The sequence below is a fragment of the Misgurnus anguillicaudatus genome, chromosome 14, assembly GCF_027580225.2.
Source record: "Misgurnus anguillicaudatus chromosome 14, ASM2758022v2, whole genome shotgun sequence".
NCBI classification, from domain to species: Eukaryota; Metazoa; Chordata; class Actinopteri; order Cypriniformes; family Cobitidae; genus Misgurnus; species Misgurnus anguillicaudatus.
In genome coordinates this window covers 29,631,170-29,658,558 of record NC_073350.2, presented here as the reverse complement: position 1 = coordinate 29,658,558, position 27,389 = coordinate 29,631,170, and the positions used below count along the sequence as shown (strand labels likewise).

Genomic DNA, 27,389 nt, shown 5'->3' with positions numbered 1-27,389 from the left:
CCTTCCAGTTACATATACTAGAGAATATATACCTGCAAATAAATCTGACATACCTACCTGTAAGTCTGCAAAAAGTTGGCCTCATTTAGAACATCTAGCTGACGAGATGGCACCTGAACTTGACTGTGAAGTGGGATTGCTGATCGGTTATAACTGTTCCCAAGTCTTGCTTCCCAGAAATGTGGTCAGTGGTAAGGAAGGTGAACCGTTTGCTCAGAAATCTGTGTTGGGGTGGAGCATTATTGGCTACAGCAACCCTGACAATGGGTTTGCAGATGAAATTGGAATCAGTCATCGAATCATCTCAAAAGAAGTCCTTCCAGCCACTCAAACTCCTCAACCAATTAAGTCTGAAGTCCACTTTGTGTATCAAACTAAAGTAAAAGAAATGTTTACACCAGCGGACATGTTGAAGATCTTTGAGTTAGATTTTACAGCAAAGGAACTTATAGACTCTAACTGGTTCACTAGGCCAAGTCTCCTGTGGCAACGAGAACTCCCCAAAGATGAGGTCAAGGCAGAAGAAAGTGATAGCGACCCAGAGCTCAGAAGGGCCCAAGTCCTCACAACCAAAGTGACAGAGCAAAACGTCTTTGTTGAATCGTTGCAGAATTTTTCGGATGGGGAAAGAATGGTGAAGGCTATAGCAAGACTGAAGTGTTGGGCAAGGAAGGTAAAGGGGCGAAAAGAGAGATCAGAGTCTACAAGACTTAAAGAAAGGAAAGAGGTGAAATCAAATCAGCCCTTTAGACTGCACAGGTTACGCCCATTTGTAGATGAACACAATATTCTGAGAGTGGGAGGAAGGTTGACTAAATGGAAGAAGGAGTATCTTTTGAATCTACAACAAAGGAGTAAGTGGAGTAAGAACCATCGAGAGACAAAGGTCAATGATGTTGTCTGTCTTCAAGATGACCTGGATCCACGAAACCGTTGGAAGCTTGCCAAAGTTGTTGAAGTCTTTCCAGGATCTGATGGGTGGGTCAGGAAGGTCAAAGTTTTAGTCAGTGATGCAACATTAGATTGTAAAGGTGCATGCACTATTAAGTCAGTGTATTTAGAAAGACCTGTACACAAAACAATATTTTTATTTGAGCCTGATTAAGGTGTGAGATTTTAAATCATAGATTATGTTGATTTATTGTAAGTTTTTGAGGTTCATGTGAAAGATTGTGTGTGTGTGATTTAACTTATCTTTGGGTTTTCAGAATCACATTTATGTGATGGTGGGAGTGTGGCTGCAGCTACAGAAGTTTAATGGTTTCCACCTAGTCTTGCATATTCTGCACAATTAAAGTAATAATTTCTGATTTTATATATTTTTGTAATGTACATATTTATATGAAGTTGATGATGATTGTATTGGATGGACTCAATTTCCCATGATGCATCTGTGTCACTTCCTGTTTGGTGAATCTAATGAATTAGCTGGTGAGGCTACAGAGGGTAAGCTACCTGTTTGAGGTGCTGCATGCTTCATTGTGTCTCATGTGTACAAAGGTTCATATTGTTTATGGTCAACTCAACAACGAATTGTGACATCCTCTCTTGGTTTACAAGCCGGTAAAGTGGTATGTTACGCTTTATTTCGGTTATTTTAATAATGATTGACATTGTGTTTGGGTTTATGAATGTATGATTGATGGTGGTATGTTGTCTTGTGTTTGTGTAGTTCTACGTTGTTTATGTTTCCTTGTTGGAGAAATAAAACATCAGTTTGGAGAACCTGGCCTTGGATTTGTGACTAAGAGCGGTACAAAAGCATTAAGTTATTTAAGTTAATTTATTTTTAATTTAAGATACTTAAGTTAATTTAACTTTATTTGAAGTTAAATTCGATAATAAAAAAATTACGCGGCAAACAAGTGCAGTGGGTGGAGTCACATTTGATTGGCATGATGATACATGTCTTATTGAACATATTTTAAAAATCATCTTGCCAAGTACAGTGATATTTTATGTAGGCATGAAACGTTTTATTAACGAAACAAATGATACTTAAGTTTTAACTAAAATAACACGCATTATAAATAAGAATTTCGTATTACAATTATAATGTCGTACCTGTACCTTAAATAAAAAAGCACGAGATTAACCCAGTCCTTACGCCTTTTAAAATACGCCTACTTCTTTCTTGTAAACTACAAATACATTTACACCCTGCTGTTTTATTATTTTACATAATCTTTGATGTAATATAGTTGCATCACTATCAAATCCATCACATTTATGGTTTAAACGTTTTAGTATGAACAGGATTGCCAGTGCACGTGTCTATAATCCTCATTTTGCTTTGTGCCAAATATGTGCCATTTATCTCGCAACCAAAACCTTTGATTTGACCTTCCTTGACCCCCAGAGGAAATATAAGTGACAGTGGTGAGATTTAGTTGATGGTCTTTATTGCGATGACAATACTTCCATCTAGTGGCTATAAAGTAAACAGCAGTTTTCTGGAAATAAAACTCGACCACAGTAATAATCAGCTCTCCTCTTTTAATACTAACCAAAGCTGCAACCAGCCTTTGTGGAGATATTTTCTTTCAAACGCAGGGATAAAAACACAACAAATATGTAAGTTTATATTTTCCATAAGCCACACATTAATGTTTCCACCAAAACATTGACAATTTATCCCTAACAAAAATTTAAATCAACATGTGACCTGAGAATATACTTTTTTTGCTTAACTACCTTATCTCTTTAATAGCAACTTAAATTTTTTTTCTAAAATTATGCCATTTGTATTAATTTAATGTGTTTAGGCCAATTTCTTTCATTTAAATGTAGCAATTAATATTTAAATCTGATTTTAAAACAACTACTTTAAGATAAAAAAAAATCAATATTCAACTCCACAGATGGTCACTGTATGCAATTATAATTATTATTATATAATATTAAACTGAATCCACCCCCACCCCATATTTTTGTTTGACCCAAAGTAAAAATAAAAAAACCAAATGAAAGCTGTATAAGCATAACACAGATGCAAACAAATAAACATTGTGATTCAGACATGTGATTCATTTACAACAACGTCAAAAAAAGATCCAAATACAAAATAATGACATCACAACTTTGAAAAGACGAAAAACAAACTTGTGTTTCTTTCTGTTAAACAATGACTAATGTTTACAGTTCACATATATTTTTTCCTGAATAGACTGATAATGGCATAATAATTTTACTATGAACCAAAAGGCTTAAATACAAAAATTCACTCAAAAATTTAAAAGTATGGCTGATCTCAATTAGACATGTTCAGTTTGTCCTTCCCGGAAAAAAACAAACAAAAAAATGTGGTGACTTGGATGTGCAAAAACATCCTACTGTGTAAATGGCACTTTACCAAATAAATAGTTTTAAAAATTAAGTAAAGACATATGTCTGCAGTAATATATTATTGCGCTAGTGTTTCAAGTGCTCAGAGACAAAACATTGTACATTAGAGTTATAAAACGCAACGTTTGTTTCTCATGGGGTCTGATTGTAGTGAAAACATTTAGTTTTTTACATGCAGGTCATCTTTGTAGCAAATTTTATACATTAAACCAAAATAAAGCATCATCAGTAACCCACAACATGAGTATTCAATTCACAGCTATATTTTAAACATTTTTAATCGAATAAAAATGTTCTTTTCTTTTTTTGCTGTTGCATCAAACGACCTGCTCGAATAGATTTTGCTTTTGTTAGTGCCATCACAACAAACACTAAAACATCAGTGAAATTACCATAAAAAAACATGTATGAAAAAGTATATTCAGCTTATAGAATTTATAATGTAGTGGACTGCAATACAAATAAAGCCTTTGCAAATGTAAGTGTAGTTTCTTTTGACGCGTCAACACACGGTGTCCTCTGCTTTCGGATGAGGAGGGGGGAAATCTTTGTTTGTTTTATTAGGAGCTTGAAACTCCTGCCTCGGCATTGACTGGTGGATCAGCAGGCTTATGAAGTGGAGTTTCCTTGTAGATAAACCAGCAGTTTCCTGCCCACAATATGAGGTTTAGGAATCCAAAAAGCTAGATGGAGAAAAGAAAAAAAGGAAATTTGATTTTATTATTTTGTTGTCAGTTTAATGGATGTCATGAAGCCATGATGTTATCTTAACCAAGCTCCTGCAGTTGATGTCACACAGCCTAAACTCCGCCCTTTTTTCAGACTGTTTATACCTTACAAACCTCGTATAGGGGTTTTATGTTTAATAGTAACCATGAAATTACATAAAAATATGGAAAATAACTGGGCTTATACACGTTAAAAGGCATTCTGTCATGTTTAATCTTTTACATTTTGGATGCACATTGTTATGTGTGTGTGTCACTCTGCCCAGAGTTTAAATAATTCTTGTGATTAATTATTTTTTCATTTGTTTTCCTTAGTTCCTTATTGGCTGGGCTGGGTATACGAGGCTATAAAGGTGAAGGAGGTGGATCTATTGGTCTCCGCTATCCGCAGGCCGTCGGCACGTCCACATGTGTTCTTTGTTCAGTTTCTGTTTGTTACGTTAGTTTGGAGCGGGGAGTCCGGGTTTGCTTATTTAGTCTGTGTTCTGTTTTGGTTTTATGTTTGAGGACTTCCCGTCTCGTTTTTGTTTGACTTTATTGTGAGTATAATTTAATAAACGACTTATTTGGATTACTTTTGTTGTCCTTTTATGTTGCGTGTCCTTAACCCCTAGATAATTAAGGTGACGGACCGTAACATAAATGGGGGCTCGTCCAAGCGGAATAAAAGTTGAAATTAAATTACGGTTTATTTCCTGATTTGAGTCATTGGTAAGCGGTTTATTTACGAGCTGACTCGTTTGCAACTATCGTATTAAATAATCTCATCCGTTCATAGTTGTATATAATTAAGAGTTTTTTTTTTCTTTTCAATGAGTTAAATGTATTCCTGTATCACTTTTGCTACTTTCGTTCTTGTGTGTTTTTGCGTTTCTAAAAGGCAGCATGGATACTGACGTAACTGCCGAGAGGGGTTTTCCAGGGAATCCCCTGTTTAACTTGGTGACGTATTACAAGCGGAAGTATGCGAAGTTTTGGTCACGGTTGTTTCGCATTGGTTTTTTTCACGTGCTTTTCTATTTTTGGACGTGCTTTGGTCGTCTATTCATTTGTGAAATGCAGGTAAGTGAAATGTTTGTTGGATGCACGGCATTTTTATGGTAGCGGCCTTTGTTTCCCTTGTTAGGTTGAAGAGATGTTACCCCTTGGGTTTCATCTGTTTATTTTTTTTATAGTGTCGCGGGCAAGCGGTTGGTGTTAGCTGCGAAAGCGGTTATCTCGGGAGCACGTCCGTAGGATCTTGGGTGGTTGTCTATTGTAGATAGCCTCACAAACCTACTGGTTTTCAGTGCATAAAAACCCGCCGCGAGCCTGCGTGAAGACTAGGATGATTGATAGATAGGTGAGCTTTTGGTAGGTAGACACAGTAAGTGGGAAACATTGGTTTGCTCCTGATTAGTGCTGCGCATTTTTTTTTTTCTCGTGATTTATCACTTTACAGTGCATTTCCTATTTTGTGAATGAATAAAGCAGGCGTAATCTGTTTATGGTACTGTTAGGCATTGACGTGATTTTTGACTTCTATTTGCTGGAGTTTTGATAGCGTGTTTGTCGGTCTAATTATGGACTTCAATTTGACGATTGAGTAGTGATGTTATGGCAGAGACAGATTTTGATGTTAATAAGTGCATTCGCTTGATTCCGCCTTTTTCTGAAAGGGATGTGGATAAATATTTTGTGCTATTTGAACGAGTGGCAACGACCTTAAAATGGCCAGCAGACATTTGGCCTCTTCTTCTGCAGTGTGTTTTTACGGGTAAAGCCCAGGAGGCATATGCTTCTCTTTCACCTGAGGCAAGCTTAAATTATAATCAGGTGAAATCTGCAGTCCTAAGGTCTTATGAATTAGTTCCTGAGGCTTATAGGCAGAAATTTCGGCGTTATAAAAAAACCGACGGCCAAAGTTATGTTGAGTTTGGCCGGGAGAAAATAGCGCTTTTTGATCGTTGGTGTTCTGCACAAGATGTAAAGGATTTTGAGCAACTCCGTGATGTAGTGCTTATGGAGGAATTTAAAAATTGTCTACCAGACAAAATTGCAACATACCTTAATGAACAAAAAGTCACCAATGTGTCTGCGGCTGCAGTATTGGCGGATGAGTATGTTCTAATTCACAAAGAGAGCTTTGAAAAGCCCCCTTTATCCTTGCCGCACAGCAGCTCTGTCGCATATGTAAATTCAAGTGGACATGCTAATTTTAAAGACAGTATGTCTAAGGTAAGGCCTGTGTGTGCTTACTGTAAAAAACGTGGCCATTTAATTAACAGCTGTTTTTTACTGAATAAAAAGAAATCAAAAGCTGTGGCGTTAGTTAAGACGCCTTTAGGGTCAGACACTTTACATTCTGAATGTGTGGACTTGGACATTTACTCTCCTTTCATTATGAAGGGTACAGTCTCATTGCCTGGTGGTGATGAAAAGGTTCCGGTCACGATTCTTCGGGACACTGCTGCTTCTAGGTCAATTATTTTACAAAATGTGTTGCCTTTCTCAAATGGAACCTCCTTAAATTGTAACGAGCTGGTGCAGGGTTTTGGAATGAAGTTTGTTAATTTGCCCGTGCACTCTGTTCAGCTCAATTCTGACCTTGTGTCTGGTCCAGTTGCAGTAGCCATATGTGCTGCTTTTCCTATAAAAGGGGTGGACTTTCTCTTAGGAAATGATTTAGCTGGGGGTAAAATTCTAGTGAATCCTGAGGTTACTACTGTGCCCCGTGTCTCTGAAGTTCCTGATGAATTTCAAAAAAAATATCCAACAGTGTTTCCTGTGTGTGCCGTTACGCGTGCGATGGCCCAAGTTAATGCTCAAGAAAATGATGGTTTAGAGGATAGCTTCATGATGAATCCTGATATAGACATTAAGTTGTCTCCTGAAAGTGGGGCTATCGAACATCATCCATCGATTGCACATGACCCTTTAACTACGGTTTATGATCCCACAGATTCACAAGAAAGTGCTACTCACAAGTCTGTCCATGTGGTGTTACTGCCTAAGAAGCCGATTGAGAGTGCTGGTGTGGAGAACATGTCTAGGGAAAAGCTAATTTCTGAACAAAGAGGTGATCAATCACTTACTGCTTTATTTGAGCTAGTTGTTTCTGAAGATGAACTTTTAGACATTGCTTCTGGCTATTTTCTGAAAAACGATATACTGCTACGTAAGTGGATGCCACCACACGCTTCTACACAAGATGACTGGAGCATTGTCACACAGATTGTTGTGCCAAGTAAGTTTCGTGGTGAGATACTTAAGATGGCACATGACAATCCATTAGCTGGGCACCTGGGCGTTAATAAAACGTACAATCGAATCTTACGTCAATTTTTTTGGCCAGGGTTAAAACAAGATGTGAGGTCATATTGTAAAACATGTCACACATGTCAAATTTCTGGAAAGTCAAACCCACCCATCCCTCCATACCCTTTATATCCTATTCCGGCGGTAAAGGCACCGTTTGATCATGTTATAGTCGACTGTGTGGGTCCATTACCACGCACAAAGTCTGGTAACCAGTTCTTGTTGACTATTATGTGTGCTTCAACACGCTTTCCTGAAGCAATACCCATGCGTAAAATCACGGCGCCCGCAGTTGTAAAAGCACTCCTTAAGTTTTTCTCCTTATTTGGACTTCCTAAGGTAATTCAAACGGACCAGGGTACAAATTTTATGTCCCGGGTTTTTGCACAGGTGACTGAGCAGCTGAACATCACACACTCCTTTTCAAGCGCTTATCATCCGGAAAGTCAGGGGGCACTGGAGAGATTCCACCAGACGCTTAAAGCAATGCTCCGTGCCTATTGCCTTGAATTTGAGAAGGAGTGGGATGATGGTGTACATTTATTGTTGTTTGCAGCTCGGGAAGTCGAACAGGAGTCTACTGGGTTTAGCCCGGCAGACTTGGTGTTTGCTCATAGTGTACGGGGCCCCTTAAAGTTATTGCATGAGAATTGGTTGGATGACACAAAATCTAAAAATCTGCTTGATTACGTTAGCTCTTTTCGTTACAAGTTACATAGGGCTTGTGAGTTGGCTACAAAGAACCTGATTGGTGCTCAATCTAAAATGAAAAGGTGGTTTGACAAAAAAGCTAAGGCTAGACAATTTAAACCAGGGGATAAGGTATTGGTGTTTTTGCCCATCCCTGGTTCCAGCCTTCAGGCACGTTACAGTGGCCCTTATGTTATAGAAAAAAAGGTCAGTGACAGGGATTATATTGTAGCTACTCCTGGCCATGCCCGTCGTAGTAGACTATGCCATGTTAATATGATTAAACCATATTATGATCGTGAGCAGTCTGACAAATCTACTCCTAGAGATTTAGCTACAGTTCTGCCTTTGTCCGGTGCCAAATGTCCTCAAGCTGTGTGTTTACCTCTGTCTAGTGTTTTACAGGTAACTGATCATTCTGCAGTGACACCGAAAGCTGAAACTGATACAGAGGAGTGCGAGTCGATATCCGATCCTGAAATGGGTGACGGTATTGAAGACTCATTTCTGGCTGCAGCTCAGGGGCGATTGAAAAATTCCGAGATGCTTTCTAATCTTAACTCTTGTTTATTGCATCTCCCTAGTTCACAGCGTATGGACATAGTAAATTTAATTAATTGCTATGTTTCATTGTTTTCAGATGTGCCATCCCAAACACATGTACTGCAGCATGACATTGATGTTGGGGACAGTGCACCGATTAAACAGCACCCATATCGTGTCAACCCTGAAAAACGTCAACGTCTCCAAAATCAGGTTGATTACATGCTATTGCATGGTATAGCAGAACGTAGTAATAGTTCCTGGAGTTCGCCCTGCCTTCTTGCTATAAAATCTGATGGATCTGACCGCTTTTGTACAGACTTTAGAAAGGTTAACAAAGTCACTAAGCCTGATTGTCATCCTCTTCCACGTATGGAGGACTGTGTTGACAGTGTGGGGTCAGCAGCTTTTGTGACAAAGTTAGATCTTCTCAAAGGCTATTGGCAGGTGCCTTTAACTTCGCGTGCGAAGGAAATTGCTGCGTTCGTTACTCCTGATGCATTTTTACAGTACACGGTCATGCCATTTGGGGTTCGGAATGCACCAGCTACGTTTCAGCGGTTAGTTAACCGCGTCTTGGGGGGGGGTGCCGGGCTGCGAGGCGTATCTGGATGATATAGTAGTCCATTCCGCAACGTGGGACGAACACATTAATCAGTTAACACAGGTCTTTCAAAGGTTAGCTGAAGCAAACCTAACGGTTAATCTGGCGAAATGTGATTTTGCCAAAGCAACAGTAGTGTATCTTGGGAAAATTGTAGGCGGTGGCATGGTAAAGCCAGTAAATGCCAAGATTGAAGCAATCGTGTCATTCCCAGTTCCTTCTACTCGCCGTGAACTTCAACGGTTCTTGGGAATGGCGGGATACTACCGCAGTTTTTGTGTAAATTTCTCTTCAGTGGCAGCCCCACTTACGGACCTGCTGAGTCCTAAATTGGTGTTCAAGTGGACACCAGAATGCCAGTATGCCTTTGAGTCTCTCAAAACCCTCTTGATGCATGCACCTGTCCTAGTGGCACCTAGGTACGATCGTGTTTTTAGACTAGCAATTGATGCTAGTGATGCAGGGGCAGGTGCAGTTTTGTTGCAGGATGGGCCTGATGGTGTCGAGCATCCTGTTTGTTTTTTTTCTAAAAAGTTTCACAAGTACCAAAAGTCGTATTCAACGATTGAGAAGGAGGCGCTTGCGCTAATTTTGGCACTTAATAATTTTGAGGTTTACATTGGTTCCTCCTCACATCCGGTTACTGTTTATACAGACCACAATCCTCTTACTTTTATTCATCAAATGCGCAATTCCAACCAGCGACTAATGAGGTGGGCTTTGTTTGTCCAAGCGTTTAATTTGGAGATAAAACATGTTGCCGGTAAAAATAATGTATTGGCAGATGCGTTGTCGCGTGCTGTTACATGGTGAATGGTGGAGGTTTTTTGGGCTCACCATTCACCATCTGGGGGTGGGGGTGTTATGTGTGTGTGTCACTCTGCCCAGAGTTTAAATAATTCTTGTGATTAATTATTTTTCATTTGTTTTCCTTAGTTCCTTATTGGCTGGGCTGGGTATACGAGGCTATAAAGGTGAAGGAGGTGGATCTATTGGGGTCCGCTATCCGCAGGCCGTCGGCACGTCCACATGTGTTTTTTGTTCAGTTTCTGTTTGTTACGTTAGTTTGGAGCGGGGAGTCCGGGTTTGCTTATTTAGTCTGTGTTCTGTTTTGGTTTTATGTTTGAGGACTTCCCGTCTCGTTATTGTTTGACTTTATTGTGAGTATAATTTAATAAACGACTTATTTGGATTACTTTTGTTGTCCTTTTATGTTGCGTGTCCTTAACCCCTAGATAATTAAGGTGACGGACCGTAACACACATATCTATATTCTCTGAATTAAAGTACGCAGTGAACTCTGTTGCCATGAAACTCATACTGGCGCCATTCATTTCGTATTCCCTTCCGGCTGTCCTTGCCTGGTGGCGTAATGGTGGCGTAAACAGAATGTGTCAAGTGATGTCCGGACCTCTATAGAGTCAACCATAATGTCACCATTTAATTCTTATCTTATCTCTACACCAGAAAGAGTACATACAGCATCCCCAGATGGCTTATTTAGCATTATCAATTTTTTATTATTCATTTCACCCTGTGAACCACAATGTCTTTTTCTAACAAAAACAGCCAATTTAGTTGTAAAGGACTGTTTCCAAACCCTTTTCTGATCAGATGAGGGTTTTTTGCTACATCCATTTAAATAGCACTGTGATTCTTTTAAGCACCTGTTGCAAGTTTGTTAAGTGCAGTTTGGTGTACAGCATCTATTAATAACAGCCTTGTTGTGAGATGATCACAAAAAATTACACTGAAATATGCCACACAACATGAAAAACAAGAAATGGTCAAGGCCCTTATTAAAAATTGACTTCAGATGCTCTTTTTTAAAGGGTACAGAGAATGAAAAACCATTTTTACCTTGTCTTTGTTGAATAATGGTAGTCTACATATATTTACAAACATACAAAAAGTGCTAAACATGCTAAACATCTCAGTCTCATAGAAATTCCTCTTTTAGAAATGTCAGCCAGAAAACAGCCCAATCTGAAAAACTGATGCTTATGACATCACAGGCATCTAACTGCCCCTCCACTTTAAAATAATTGGCTACATTTTTTGAGTGGCAGCAAAGTCAGCCAATCAGTAATGAGATTGCAAGTTAAGCCAGTAGGGGGAGCCAAATAGATGCAAAACCACTTGTTTAAAATCCCCCACCCTAATAGAGCTATCTGAGAGAGGTTTTTAGGAAGCTTCTAAGGCATTACAGACCCAAACAAAAATTTTACATTGTCACATCACAGAACAAGGATAAATACTCTGTTCAATCATTTTATGTCACCTTTAAATACTAACCTACAAATATTAAAGTATAATTCACCTTCTTAGTTGTGGGCAAACATGTATTGTATTTGGGGTTACGATATTAGAAATAAACCATCATTAGGGTTTTGCGTATAGGCACCGATATATCGACCGATAGTTTAAAAACAGCCGATAGTCATGGCCGATGTGTCAAATCAAAATAGAAAAGGAAATGCTATGAATTTGAGCTCTGTGTATAGAAAATGTAAAGAAACATCACTAGTTTATCCCGTTAACTGACGCTGTCCCGTGTGCGGGACACATAAGTTTACTTCAATATTTTTCATGTAAATGTTAATCTATCACGCCAAACTAAATATTGTTGGAGAGGTCTAGGAATGTGGTTTTCGTGTTTCAAAACTTTTTAGCAGTAATAATAATGCAGTGACTGTAGTTTATTGATTTGTGATGAGTATGCAGCAAACCTTACAGCAAACCTCAGTTTTTTGATAATTTTATGTATTAAAAATAATACTATATTGCATTTTTTATTTATAAATGTATACTGCTATAAAAATATATTTTTACCTCCAAACACTTCCAGAACAAACTTTAAAGTGTCTTTTTTAAAACAAGACCAAAATTAGGCTTCTAGACCAAAGAAATGCCAGAGTTATATTCATTTGAAGGTGTACATCACCTTTGTTGTTAGTAAGGGTTTATCAGCTTATAAAAAAAGGTTTCATCAGTTTATCAGTAAAAGAGACACCTAGATTTAGGCAAAGACATTGAATATAACAAACTGAGCTCTCCTATTACTATGAATAGAAAACAATGCAACGCTCAAAAGTCCTGCCTTTCTTTTAAATGAACCTCACATTAATCAATTAAGACTGATGTTTCTCTGTGGGAGGAGCTCTATACAGAGTCACGTGATGTGCATTCCAACCTGTGCGCATACGCAGTGCAATAGTTATAATACAGTTGATGTCAGATTTGTCAATATTAGGTGGGCGATAAACCGGTAGACATGATCAACTAAATTTGTCAACCGGTAGAGATTTTGGACTATCGTCTCTATCAAGATTACGCGGCCACGTCACGCTCCTGTGCGCTTGGACACAAAAATGTAACGTTTGAACATGTATTTAAGCAAGTTATTTTAAACCTGCTCTTGACTAAAACACTTTTTCTAACTTAAAGGAAGTCAATTTTCTTAAAAGAAAAATCTAGATAATTTACTCACCACCATGTCATCCAAAATGTTGATGTCTGTCTTTGTTCAGCCCAGAAGCAATTATGTTTTTTGAGGAAAACATTGCAGGATTTTTCTCATTTTAATGGACTTTAATGGACACCAACACTTAACAGTTTTAATGCAGTTTAAAATTGCAGTTTCAAAGGACTCTAAACGATCTCAAACGAGGCATAAGGGTCTTATCTAGGAAAACCATTGTCATTTTTGACAATAAAATTAACAAATACACACTTTTAAACCACAATTTCTCGTCTAGATCCGGTCCTGAAAGCGTGAGCGTGACCTCAGCAATACGTCATAAAAACTCCGCCCCAGTGTTTACAAGTGTCAAAAGAGTACCGTTCCGACGTTGTTGTATGTGGAATGATACTAATTATTGTCGTTGTGTCAGTTTATTGTTTAAAATGGTCCGCAAATGTCCGTTTTATATATGTAACACGTGACCTCCCTACGTCACTACGCATTTACGTTAGGTCGCGCTGGACCGGACCTAGACGAAAAGTTGTCAAAAATGACAATCGCTTCGCTAGTTAAGACCCTTATGCCTCGTTTGGGATCGTTTATATTCCTTTGAAACTCTGTTGAAAAAAACTGTTATGTGTTTAGTTAAGTGTTAAGTGTTGGTGTCCATTAAAGTCCATTAAAATGAGAAAAATCCTGCAATATTTTCCTCAAAAACATAATTTCTTCTGGACTGAACAAAGAAAAACATCAACATTTTGGATGACATGGTGGTGAGTAAATTATCTGGATTTTTCTTTTAAGAAAATGGACTATTCCTTTAAATAAAAAAAAAACATACATACATACATACATATTTATTATCATTCCTTTATTTAATTTTGCTTGTTTTTATGCTTGTATAAGGTTTTTGTGAGAATTATGAACATTTCTATGGTATTAAAGATTTTAACCTTATTAAAACATAAACTCTACAGTGATACATATCGTTATCATGATATAAAATGAATCCCATCGTGATAGAAGATTTTGGTCATACCACCCACCCCTAGTCAATATGTTGTTTAATTGTGATTTTAGCACATGATTTCTGTCTTTCTACATTCAAGTAGATAGCACTTTAGTCTTGCATGACTCAAAATATGCGTGGAGGCGTAGCAAACATGGGGCGCAACTTCCCTAAAGGGACTTCTAAATTTAAAGCATGAACAAAATGTGCTCAATAAATTATTTCTTATAGTTTATAATCTTGCTTACCACAGAGGCGTTGAGGCGTCCCATGGCAGGGTAACTTGTCGTTGTGCAGGGATCAGGAGAACATGCCTTTACTAGGCTGTCAGGATCAGTAGCATACTTTACATCTGTTAGACCTTTTCCCCAGGCTGAGGATGAGACCAGCCATAAGAAAGCAAAGATTCCGGTCAAAATCAGATCCTGGGAACAAACGGAAGCAAGTTAGATATATGAATCCCTGTCATTTCATCCTATAGTTGTTGCAAGCTATGAAATGTACACATGCAACCAAATATAAATCTACAGTATATTTAATATATTATCACAGGTGAGTTTGACTGATTAGCTTAAACTGATAACTTCACAATGACTTACTGTATACTATATCAAACAATACTCACAATGATCGGGTAACGGTTTGATTCTCTATAGAGGTGCTGGTAGCCCAAATACAGGACAAGGGTGAAAGTACAGTACAGAAAGCCAAAGACCCCGACACAGACAAAGAACTCAGCTGAGGATGAGAAATCTCCCTGTAGGTAGGTCACGTTCTTGGTGCCATTGCAATGTTGAATGTCATATGGCTGACTCGGTAACCTAATAAATGAAAGTCACTTATTAAAAAAAAAAACTCTTTACCAGATGCTGTAAAAAGCAGGATAGCATGAATTTTTTTATTGTGTGTGATAAAAATGTGGTCACTTTACCTAAATGGATAGGCAAAATTAGCAGCAATGTCTTTTGGTTTACTGTCACAAGTCATAGTGAAGACACTTGATCCAACATAACCGCCGGTGGTGGCAAAGGCACATATGGTGAAAACCTAAAAATACAAATAAGCATCATAATCATTATAAGCATCTCAACAGCATCCAGTAAACCTCTTTTAACTCTTGCATGTGCACCGCTGTTCATCCAATTCTTCTTCATGCACTTAGTGGACTTTACAAAAAAAAAAAATCGGCATGACATTTAACAGCCTCTCCCAACAAACCAGTATTTCTGAACGGCGTGAGGGCAAGAGTAAGTAGATTCAAAGTAAAAGTATTTTGTAAAATATGTGCCCAGAGCATTCGGTCAATATCATTAACACTTTTGATAAAGGTAGCATTTAGCAGTTTTTGCACCCGAGCTCCTCATATATGTCCAAGTGGCGTATTGAGGAAACAATGTTTTAAGGAATGTGCAAAGATATCAATATGGACAAATGAAAAATACATTTCAGTGCTGATGGTTTACAAACTTATTAGCTGAATAGTGAATATTGTGTTGTTTCTTAAGCTTCTGGTGGCATTCAGCATGAGAAGAGCTCCAAAGTTTGAATTTTGTGTTTACAAACACTAACTAAAAGTCCTGCAAACTAAAAGTCCTGCATATTGCACCTTTAAAGTATTGCCCCCCACCTGACACAACATGATAGGTACATTTACATGCAATCAAATAATCCGTTTGTAATCAGATTGATGACTTAATTGGATTGAAAAGACTTCATGTAAACACCTTAAATCAATAGGATTGAGGTCGATCGGATGCAAATTTCAATTGAATTAAAAGGGGTGGTGTATTGCGATCTGTGATCCGATCATCAGGAGAAAAGTATGCATGTAAATGCGCAAATCTTAGTATTTTCTCAGTTGGATGCAAAATACCATGCACAGAAAAATTGTGCTTAAGTTTAATTTTTACTTCTTAGTTACGCATTACATAATTATCCTCACAAAAATATTCATAGCAAGGCAATGGCAACAACCATTAATAAGGTAATGGGGTCACGCGCTGTACATTGTGCAGTGTTCATGCTTACTTTCATAAAGGAAAAAAAAATAGCTTTGTGCCTTTCGATCATTGTGCTTTCATTGCCTATATCTGAAAACTTCTCAAGAACAACTTTCTCTAACTTAACTCTGACTTTGTACATTTTTCCAGAGATAAAGTGTGAAGTCAATAAGAGATGCTCTGCATAGCGTTGCCAAGTTTTTTTTTATTCAGATTTGGGCTACCATTTAAACGGTTTCCGCGAGTTGATTTTGTTCATTAGTTATTATTAGTATGTGTGACTATTCATTGGGATGCTTTTGGGCTAGTTCTGAATGTCCCTTGGGCTGGTTTCACACGTATATCTGGCAACCCTGCCTGTGCGCTTGCGCAGACATTTGATTCAGAATATATAGAATGTTTAGGTTGCAAATAAACTGTATTGTCATAACCTGCAATCGGATTAAATTCAGTCGGATTGGTGATATTTTGGGCATGTAAACATGGCCACTGACATTATGTAAAAACAATTCAGCATCTACACAATTTACTTGATGTGTTGCTGTACAGCAAAAAAAGCTCAAATTAATTTTATATATTAGATGAGGTGCTGTTGAAAATGCTCTTATCCAAAGTGACCTATACTGGATTCAAGCTATACAGTTTATTAGTATGTGTGTTAACTGGGATTCGAACCCATGACCTTTGATCCGGCTAATGCTACGTTCTCAGCTACAGGGACATTGGTTCTCAAAAACTTAAAAAGCAACAACTGGATCCACCCAAGTTAGGGACGTTTAAAAAACACTTCAAAAACAAACCTCAACCATGAATTCAACACTTTGCACCTGCTGCCAGTGGGTAAACGGGAGCAAAATGATTTTAAGTGTTTTGACAGCTGGGGGGTATTGCACAAAAGTAGAATTAAGAAAGCCAGGATAACAGAAAAGGCCCAGCTTGACCTAGTTTAATCAGCCCATCCTGGCTAAGTCTGTTGCACGATTGCTAAGCCAGGATGAGAACGTGCAGTTATGTCAAGCCTGGTTTATCTAGCTAGTATAAGTTCACGTTCTAGTAATTCTTAAAAAGAACAAGGGATTGATCACAGAATCACTGATTCAAAAATTGATAAAACTCATAAAAATTCATCATGAAACTGCAAACACTTAACTACTACTATGTGTATCTACAGTATTTGATGCAAAAAAGTGTGCATTATCTTAAAAAAGCTACTTATTTCCTATAACAATTTATATTTGGTGAAACTAAACAGAAATCATTGAATTATTATGAGATTTATATACAGGATTTGACCATATGAAGAATTTTTTAAAGGAAAATATTAGGAAAAGGCAACAATAAAAATGCCACCTGCTAAAAAGCAAACATGCTAAAAAGCCCTCAATATGGGATCCCTCAGTGCATACAAGTGGATTTCAACCCCACCCCCAAACTAAAGCTTCCAAAAATACTACATTTACTGTGAGCTTCATAAATTTTTCAAACAGTTGTGTTCATTGACATGCTATAAAACACTGAATAGTATATTCTGGATTTTTGGTGAATAACCACCATGTTCAAACAAGGCTGGTTTGGACTGGAATATTGGGAAGTAAGATGGTAAGTCCCTTGAGGGGGCCAAAAGGACATCTGGAAGATATGTAGAGTACCTTAAAGATGGGCATGGGAAAAAATAAATCATGTCTTCTGAAATTAATTTACTTTCATGCAGGATACTTCACTATTGCATGCTCCAAAAAAGCAACACTGACTATTTTATTATATGGGCATGAAATAAGAAAAAAGTTAAGGTACAGTATGAATACTATCCTCTGACCTCTCTATGGAGCATCAATATATGAAAGATCTGTGAGGTGGATAGCACTATAATTCACATTCAAACATCAACTCTGGGATGCAATACTAGCATCTTCAAGTGAAATAAAGACAGAAACTATAGACTTACAAGTTTAATGAATGGGAGAGTTAAAGTCATGTCAAAAATATGCTCATATATTAATATGTAACCTATGTTAAATACATTATTTGATTTACAATGTGTTTTTAATTATGTGTCCATGCAGCAGATTTGACAGATATCTGTTTTGTGGATCATTTTAACACACTGAATTTTGATAAAGTGCATTTTGCATAATAATTTGGAAGAGCATAATTTGCATATTTTTTAAGTAATAAAGTATCTTTTGACATTTTAAATATGTCAAATTATGTATTTAATTAGAATAACATGCACACTGTCATATAACTATTGAGATTAAAATACAATTTGTAAACTTACTAACTTTATTAAATAAAATAGCATGTGCATAATAATTTGGACCATTCATCACAATTTTAACATTAAAGATATCTGGCACAGGGGTGGGTGCAGTCCACTGCATCCAATGACAACAGGGAAAGCTGTAACAGAAAATAATGCATGTTCTACTACCCTAATGTAACACTTTATGGACTAATCTGTTTATGTTACTTGCAATCTTGTAGAAGTGATTTCAGTGCTAGACTGACATTTCTTCACCTGAGAATCTGTACCTCTCAGTCAGATATTTCTCGTGCCTTAATGCTAGTCTACATATGTACTTAATTAAAACCGCCTTTCAACTTCATCTGCCATTTTTTATTTCAACAACTGTATTAATAAATATATTCATCAAACCCCTGACAGCAGTCTTCATAATAACACTAAAATAACAGTATGCATACTTAGATAAATTACAGTATATCTAGTATTTTAATGCAGGACCACAAAGTGACTAAAACACATGAATATCTAGTAGTATTGACAGTGGAACTAGCCGATTAATCTGAAATGGTATAGTCTGCTATACCATGCTGCAGATGTTTTATGAGTCTGTGGTGTTTAGCATCATTTTTTATGCAGTGGTCTGTTGGGGAATTGGTATGAAGGTGGTGGACAGAAATAAACTGGACAAATTAATAAGAGGGGCTGGCTCTGTACATGGTATAGAGCTGGACTCTGTTCATGTTGTGGCTGAAAGAAGAATACTGTCAAAACTAAATTCAATTCTGAGCAATCCCTTTCACCCACTACATAGGATGCTGGCCGACCAGAGAAGTCCTTACCCTAACTGAGCATTTTAGAAGATCCTTTACACCTGTGGTCATTAGGCTTTATAACTTTTCTTTGTAAGTGCTAGGACAATTCATTTAATTCAATTAATTTTTTTATATTTCTTATCTATAAATTTTTAAATCATTGATGGGCATATAATTATGTTTTTATTTCTTTTCTTTTTTTCATTTCTTTCTTTTCTATAATTTTAACATGAAAGCAATGTCCCCCCGGGATTAATAAAGTTCTTTGAATTGAATTAATCACTAGGATTAATCTTAGCCTGGTTGTTAGCCAGCTCTGGAGCAGGCTAGCTGCAAAGAGTAAATCTCCATAGTAACTTCATCAAGATTAATTTAGCCTCTCTTCATGCAACCGAATCAGGGCTAAATTCAGCCAGGATAACTGGAAAATCCCAGCTTAATCCCTTATCTTGCTTTTGTGCAATACCCCTCTGATGTCCTCTCACAGTACCACAACTGTGTTTACATGCCTTCTCTCAGACATGCACTACATTTGTAAAAGATCCTCAGACACATTTTTCCCTCTCGATCCCTCACTCGCTCTTCCTTCTCACAAACATCCTGACGTGAGGTCGGCTGCTTTCCTTTCCCCAAAAAAAAAACCCTTCCACATAGGAAGCGGCTTCTGCAAACATGCGAGAACATCAGTAGCACAGCTTTGATTTATAGATTTTTAAGTATACTGTTATCAGATTCGATGATCTACAAGCACTTTCTGTGGCAAGGTGTTTTCGCTGTTAGTGTTATGCTGGTGTGGTAAAGCGCCAGGTCGGAAGTAATGTTGATAAAAGACAAACACCTGGGCCCGTATGTATAAAACATATCAGAAATGCTCTTAAGCTAGCTATGACTTAAGTGTCAAAAAATTCTTAGTAAGGAGAAGGAGCAGTCTGGGAATAGGAGACATTGATAAAGGAGCTGAAAGCAACTTTCAGTAAAGTGTAAGACTCATTCTTAAGTGCTGACTTAAGTGCCGCAAACTGAGAACTACAATGATTTCAACCTAAAATGGCCACCCTTAACCTCTGAATCAGCCAATAGAAAGCCAGCAATGTTATACAGTCACAGCAGCATGTGACACCATACATTCATGAATCATGAACACATTCAAATTATATTAGTATTTAAATATTTAAATTAGCTTCACAAAAATGTTTAACAATATTACAAATAAGTACATAAATAAGAATTTATTTTACACGATTTTGCACCATTTTGATTAAGTTTCAACATGTTAATGAAATATACAAACGTAATGCTATTTAAAAAATGAAGATGATGAATCACATCATTTTGATTTCACTCACAAGCTATTTATAAAAAAGACTAAAGTTTGCAAACACTTAAAAAAATACTTTGATGATCAAGCCTCAACAAGATGATCAAGTTAAGTTGGTTTTCTCCACTTAAACACAATTGTAATTTTTGCCATCTTTGTCACTTTCACATTTGGCCTGCTCACTGCTAACATTATGTTTTGGGTCAGGGTTGTGTATACTCTATTAATATCACTTTACAGTTATAGTGTCACTGCAAACTTGTAGATACTTCACATTTTTTATTGTAGATTTTATTTACATTTTATGGTATTTTATTTACCTATCATAAACTGTAAAATGTAAAAGCGGCTCTACTTAAAAACTTACTTCAATTTGTAACACCTAACATTTTTAACTTTAATTATTTCACTTAAACTGAGAAATTTAAGTTCTTTAAACATTACATCTTTAGGCATTATCAACTTTGATCCAACTTTAACTTTTAACAGTGTATAATTATTCAAATTTATATACATTTAAGTATATACCATTGCTGTCTTAATAATCCCATAAAAATTCTTGGTACTGTGCAAGCACTTGTTTCACTAATATACATCTTATACTGTATATTGTATTGTGTAATATAATATACATTGTATAAAAACCCCTATACTCTTTATATTTAATGTTATATTAATTTCTATCTACTGTCTATATACTACTAACATGTATTTATTGTACATTTTCTGCTCTGCAACAATGCAACAATTTAAAAAAAAAGTGCTATAGAAATACATTTGAATTAAAGTAATTCTAACACATTCTTTGTTGTAAAGTGCATGATCCTCCGCCTCTCTGCTGGCCTCTTGTCACCCCTAACTAGGTTAAAAGACCTCTCCAGCTCTCTTAAATAATTTAGGAGCTGAGACCTAGTCTTAACACTTAGGAGGCTTTATAAATCAAACTTATTCTTAAGTCTAAAAATAAGAGTAAAATGACATCATTCTTAGAATTTTGACACACTTAAGACTAAAATTTTACTCTGAGCGGCTTTATACATACGGGCCCTGACCTTGTTAAAAGGCAACTATGTAAAAGCTGAAAAATATTCTGGACCATGGATTTAGCAACTGCCTATGTTAATGCTTTTGGTTTGTTAAAGGATTAATCCATTGTCTTAAAAAAAATCCAGATAATTTACTCACCACCATGTCATCCAAAATGTTGATGTCTTTCTTTGTTCAGTCAAAAAGAAATTATGTTTTTTGAGGAAAACATTCCAGGATTTTTCTCATTTTAATGGACTTTAATGGACCCCAATACTTAACACTTAACTAAACACATAACAGTTTTAATTGCAGTTTCAAAGGACTCTAAACGATCTCAAACGAGGCATAAGGGTCTTATCTAGTGAAACGATTGTCATTTTCCAAGAAAAATTAAAAATATGCACTTTTAAACCACAACTTCTCATCTTCCTCTGGTCCTGTGACATGACCTCACGTAATACATCATCACGTCAAGTGGTCACGGAGAACGTATGCAAAACTACACCCCAGTGTTTACAAATTTGGAGAAAGAGGACCGTTCCGACTAGGGCTGAAACGATTCATCGAGTTACTCGATTTACTCGATTCAAAAAAATTCTCGAGGCAAAAATTCTGCCTCGATGCCTCGCTAAATTCCTATGACGCGCACTACACGCGCCGAGATCTGATTCACACGGACCGTTGTTCAATGTTCAGGAAGCACATCATAGCGCGTGGTACATTTTGAATTTAGTTGGCGCGATGGCGGAGCGAATATGTCCATAAACGGCAGAGAGAGAATGTCTAAAGTTTGGGATCATTACACTATCATTACATTCAGCATCTGAACCGAAAACATCCACTGCTGTTTCACCAAGCGTCGATGAAACAAGGTAAAGTAGCATTCGCTGATTTTAATCCCATACTGTATTTGTAGCGATGTCGTTATGCGGTTTGACTAGATATGATGTTTAGCTTTGATGTTTTTAAGTAGTAAACGTATTCACGTTTAATTGCAGGAGAGTATAACCCCTTCACACACACCCATGCACTTACAGGTGTGTGTACCAAAAAACGGCACCACAGTGCAATCATATATGGGCAACTTGTAATCTGACATATTTTGTTCAATAATAATAATCTTTGTCTTATTGGAGTTTAGCATAAGGAAGATATTATCTCTCACGCGAGAGACCGATCGCGCGATGCATCAAATATGCTTAAACTTTTATGTAGCCACGCAACAATAATTTCAGCATGCATTCACTGTATACAGCGGGACGTGATGTTGTGATTTTTCGAACGGATTCTTAAACTAAAATGCACCGCAATGCAAGTGATGCAAACCAAATGCAGCGTTCTATTGAAAATTAACGTATGTATTTCTGCCGTACCAAAATGCAATGAAGCAACTGAACGTCTGACTGGGGTGTAACTCCTCCTCACGCACAGCATGCGTGACATAAACACAGGTGCACGTGCGCGCGCACACACACACACAGGTTGTTACCATAGCAAATAGGCTCACCCCAGAAATTATATATTATATGTTAGTAGCCTAATGGTAAATGCTGCAGGTGTAGAAAAGTACATAAACCAGATATTTACTTTGATGTCAGGGCTAGATTACAGCATGAAACCTGTTGTGCATATTAATAAATTAAAGTGTAATTTTTGGCACTGGCACTTATAAACACTAAATGGGTAATAAATAGGCTTTTTTGGAGCCAAATACCTCTGTTTTTTTTTAGAAATAAAAGCCAAATGCTTGAACATTTTACAGCCACGTCATTTTCGTTATGCATTATTTGTTTTGGTTGTTTAAAAACACACACCAATTTTTTATCCGATTACTCGATTAATCGATCGATTCAGTGCTAGATTAATCGATTACAAAAAGAATCGATAGCTGCAGCCCTAGTTCCGACGTTGTTGTATGTGGAATGATACTAATTACTGTCTTTGTGTCCGTTTATGGTTTAAAATGGTCCGCAAATGTGCGTTTCATATATGTAACACGTGACCTTTCCACAGCATTACGCAATTACGTGAGGTCGTGCTGGCTCGTCACATAGCAGGTGGAAGAAGAGAAGTTGTGGTTTAAAAGTGCATATTTTCTTGCTAAAAATGACAATCGTTTCGCTAGATAAGACCCTTATGCTTCGTTTGGGAATGTTTCGAGTCTTTTGAAACTGCAATTTTAAACTGCATTAAAACTGTTAAGTGTTGGGGTCCATTAAAGTCCATTAAAATGAGAAAAATCCTGGAATGTTTTCCTCAAAAAACAATTTCTTCTCGACTGAGGAAGGGGGGACATCGGCATTTTGGATGGCATGGTGGCGAGTAAATTGTCTGGATGTTTTTTTAAGAAAATGGACTAATCCTTTAACACAAATATAAAAATATTATTTACGCAACCTTTCATGTCATTCCCAACTTGCATGACGTACTTTTTCCATGAACCGCAGAAAGGGACATTCTGACTTTTTCTTTTTATCTATACTGCACATTGAAAGTGAATGGTGCCCTAAGGCTGTCACTTACATTCAGCCTAACATCTGTGCTACATAGAAAAAAAGACAACAACAACATGAGGGTAAAAAAAACAGTGAGACGTATTATAGTTTGCCTCACCCAAAAATTCCAGGTTTCCCATTTTAGATAAAAAAAATTAGCTGATATTTTACTCACCCAAGCCATCCTGGGTGTTTATGACTTTCTTCATTTAGCCAAACATAGTTGAATATATTAAATAATATCCCGGCTCTCTTACAGCTTTATAATGGCATTGGAAAGTGCCCCATTTTTAAAGTTCCAAAAATGCGCTTTTATCTTTTAAAAACTAATCCTCACATTTATTTAATTTCTTTCGAGGTGAAGTGATGAGTTCAAAATATAAATGTTTCCTTACAAAACCCATCACTTAACCTCAAAAAGGGCATTTAATAACAGCATGGATTAATTTCTGATGGATGGATGAGCTTTAAAAATGGGGCACTACCCAATGCCATTATTATAAAGCTGAAAAGAATCAGGATATTATTTAATATAACTCTGTGTTTGACTGAAGGGAGAAAGTCATGTACACATAGGATGGGCTAATTTTTATTTCTGGGTGACTTATTTCTTTAAGGCATCTCTATTCACAGCAGTCAGTAAAACTAAAACAAGTATTAACCCCTTAACATTCCAAAAAAAGGAGACGAAGTGTACCTACTGTGTTGATTGTATCTTAAAAGAGTTTAAATCCTTTGAATCACAAGAATTTCAGCTTTCCAAAGATAAGCGACATGTTTAGCTGTTCCTTCCACTGTACATTGGAACTTTAAGGGGTTAAAACCACTTTTAGTTCACCAAGATAATGTTTAACTTTTCTTTTACATTTAGGCTACACATTAAGGAATTCCAAGGATTCATTCTGTAAAAACCGCAGCAGAAAATGTGGCCATTGCGTAAAACCTGTACACAAAAAGTGTACAGTAAAAAAGTTGTAAAGATGATTTGTTCTTTAAATTTTAAATGGAATAAAAAAAACACAGATGTAGCAAATGTATAGACCAAACACCCATACAGTATCCTGCAAGGGCTACATGATTTTTCATGAAATCAGATATTTGATCCTCTGTAAGGCGTTGGTCTGTATGGCACCTCAAAAATGATTCCAAAAATAGTCTTACATTTTAGCTGCCATACAAATAAGTCACTCAGCTTTCCAGCTCTTCTACAAAGAGCTTCCGCTTTACATTTCTTTGAATAAATATATATTACGAACTCTAAAATGCATATGTATAAAAAGAAATACAGCCAACAACATCCACAAATTGGCTGTCCAGTTCAGGTGCTTGGTACAGAGCGAGTTAACTGAGGGTGCCTGGCACCAAACACATGGTAAGCTGGTGCCAAGTTCACGCGGGAATGCGCACCTACATGCGACGGGTGACCGTTAAAGAGGGCCTTTGTTTGAATGTCCATTTCTGCCACCACTGCCATTCAGATCTGTGGCCAGTTTACCTGGTAGCGGCAAAACAAAACTTTATTTCTGTTCATCTGGGTGGTAATGGTTAAAAAGCACAAACATCACTATGGACACATGCTGACTTTGCTGGGAGTGGCTGACATTCTTGCTTCACAAGTAAATAATGCGTCTAACCGGCGTTTCCTCTGAATTTTGTTACTCAGGGCATTCTCTACAAAAATGCTTATGAAGGGATATAAGCCATATCCTCCTTACACAAGCCAGCACTTTTCACATGACCAACTCCAAAGCGCTTGCACCTTAAAGCGACATGATTCATTTCCTAGCGGGCCCAGTTGGACTTGACTCATTAGTTTAAACTTTAACCTTAACCTGGCATCCAGTGAAAAAGATCATGTATACCATATAGACACAAATATGATTACTCTGCAAGTTTATGCGCGTTAATCAAACATGTACGTACTTAGAAGCAGCCTAGACTCGCAGGAATTCCATTACACTCCATACAATGGAACCAAAACAACACACTAAATTACACCTTTTCTATTGTAAACAACCTTCTTAGCCAAAATGCACTGAGAAAATGAAGACAAGGGAAAATTGTGTGTAATGGAAGACCGGTTTGGTGAGTACAGCAAAAAAATCTCTCCGTAAGGCCCAGTTTTCCAAATTTTGGAAATATCTTTACAGTGCCTTGTCAATGGGAAACCACTGCTATTTAACTCTGCATATGTGCTATTTGTGTTAACACAGCTGGCATAGTTTTTCTGCAGACATATAACATCACTGCTAAAAATGGTCTTGGCATCTATTCAGCGCTGTTGGATGTTTTACTACTGCTAAATACAAACAGCCTGTGTATGCGTGCGTGTATGCAGGTAGGTTGTACAGTGTCAATGTGTCATGTATGAACATGAGTATAATGTAAACTATAACCTAGTAAGTAACAAATCAATTTCTGATTTAAATTTAAAGACACAGACTTTCACTTTCATTGCAATAAAATTATACATAAAAGATAAGACTTCTGATAAGCAGTAGATTCTCTGACGGTTAATGAACTTGATGCCTAGTTACCCGCATCAGTAGAACCATGCAGGTGTGTTTTATAGCCCAAAGCTTTCCTGTTGTTTGCAAAGGTATATTTAGTATAAGTCTAAAGTTCAACATAGGAACCTTTTAAATGTGCATACTGCAAACAGGACTTGGTTGCTGCTACCGTTTGTAATGTAAACACTTGTTTCTCAAAGGGGCAGTGTAGAAGAAGCCAAGCCAGGGCTTGTAAAATTTGCATCGACATTTGTATGTCTGAAATGATTATTACCGCAACAACGAATGTTGCCCTGTTTGGTGACAAACCTAAAGATGGTGATAATAAATATTTGATCTTAAAAATCGATGGATTATATACATTTTCTCTAACTGACATTAAAAAAACGTAAGACATGGGTGTTGCCTCATATTGACACAGCAGCACCATACGCGACTTCGGTGTTTAGTCATAGTACACGTTGCACAGACATAGTCACGTAATACAAAAATATATATTTTTAATGTATCAACTCTCAAAGTGACGCGCGACATTGTTGCAACTGTCATAATGGATGTTCATAGAAAAGATACAACGTAACATTTAGATTAACTTACCCACTCCAGGATCCGGATAAATCCCAGTGGCTCTTTAATAGGACTCAGATCAAAACTAAAACCCGAAGTGGCTTTCTGAGGATAAAGAAAAAAAGACCAAATCTTATTTGAAATCTGCAAGCTTTCTTTTTGCAAATGCCACTCCTTTCTCGATGTGTCCTTGGCAAGAACCGCCAAGAAACTCTAAATATGGCATAGATTGGTATATGTTTAGTGTCAGATTGAGATATAAAGTTGAATTAGTAATACTCCAAGAGGTTTGTTAAGCAGAAAATACTTTAATTGGCGAACTGCGCTTTCGATATGTTTCACTACCTGCACGATATCCATGTTGCGTGTTTTTTTTTTCGCTCGTTGCGAAGACGTCGATTCCGGTCCGATTTCTTTATTAAAGGAAGAAAAAGATACAAAAGAACGACATGCAAGGTTTAGAACAGCGTGGAAAGCAAAAGACTTGTGTCGACAAACTTGTCAAAGTTTCTACAAGTGAGACACGTGATTTCAACGTTCTCTTAAAGTGACAGAGACGAGTAACGTACGAGCAGTGTTGTAGGGGTTTTGTATTAAAAAATAAATAAAAACATCACCTCTAAATAAATACATAATAATTAAATACATAAATAAAGTTTCACTTTTTGTGTGACATTAATAAAAATAAAATATAATACAATAAGGTAACAAACTCACACAACGTATTTGTTACG

General features: G+C 37.0%; 2 protein-coding genes across 4 annotated transcripts; one reads left to right on the top strand and one right to left on the bottom strand.

The window, feature by feature from the left end:
- Positions 1 to 2,380: 2,380 nt before the first annotated feature.
- Positions 2,381 to 27,194, bottom strand: sypl2a (synaptophysin-like 2a). Its single transcript, XM_055183856.2, has 6 exons — positions 27,001 to 27,194; positions 26,686 to 26,760; positions 14,611 to 14,726; positions 14,305 to 14,500; positions 13,928 to 14,104; positions 2,381 to 4,028 (listed from the first exon to the last, which is right to left on the bottom strand). Exons 1-6 carry the CDS (start codon positions 27,013 to 27,015, stop codon positions 3,906 to 3,908), a joined length of 702 nt encoding a protein of 233 aa, XP_055039831.2. The 5' UTR covers positions 27,016 to 27,194; the 3' UTR covers positions 2,381 to 3,905.
- Positions 5,656 to 10,399, top strand: LOC141369495 (uncharacterized). Of its 3 annotated transcripts, XM_073876226.1 has the most exons (3): positions 5,656 to 8,550; positions 8,701 to 8,816; positions 10,144 to 10,399. In XM_073876226.1, exons 1-3 carry the CDS (start codon positions 5,670 to 5,672, stop codon positions 10,177 to 10,179), a joined length of 3,033 nt encoding a protein of 1,010 aa, XP_073732327.1. In that variant the 5' UTR covers positions 5,656 to 5,669; the 3' UTR covers positions 10,180 to 10,399. The 3 variants fall into 3 exon arrangements, with proteins under 3 accessions (XP_073732327.1, XP_073732325.1, XP_073732326.1); XM_073876224.1 differs by having other exon boundaries at positions 8,701 to 10,399; XM_073876225.1 differs by having other exon boundaries at positions 5,656 to 8,816.
- Positions 27,195 to 27,389: the final 195 nt, after the last annotated feature.

Excerpts from the sequence above, each read along its gene's own strand:
- LOC141369495 (XM_073876224.1), top strand. The coding sequence starts at position 5,670 with ATGGCAGAGACAGATTTTGATGTTAATAAGTGCATTCGCTTGATTCCG. Across the intron at positions 8,551-8,700 it reads CGATCCTGAAATGGGTGACG|ATGTGCCATCCCAAACACAT; the intron begins GTATTGAAGACT and ends CATTGTTTTCAG.
- sypl2a (XM_055183856.2), bottom strand. Across the intron at positions 14,727-26,685 it reads TTATCCGGATCCTGGAGTGG|GTTTTCACCATATGTGCCTT; the intron begins GTAAGTTAATCT and ends TTGTATTTTTAG. Across the intron at positions 14,105-14,304 it reads CAAACCGTTACCCGATCATT|GATCTGATTTTGACCGGAAT; the intron begins GTGAGTATTGTT and ends GTTTGTTCCCAG.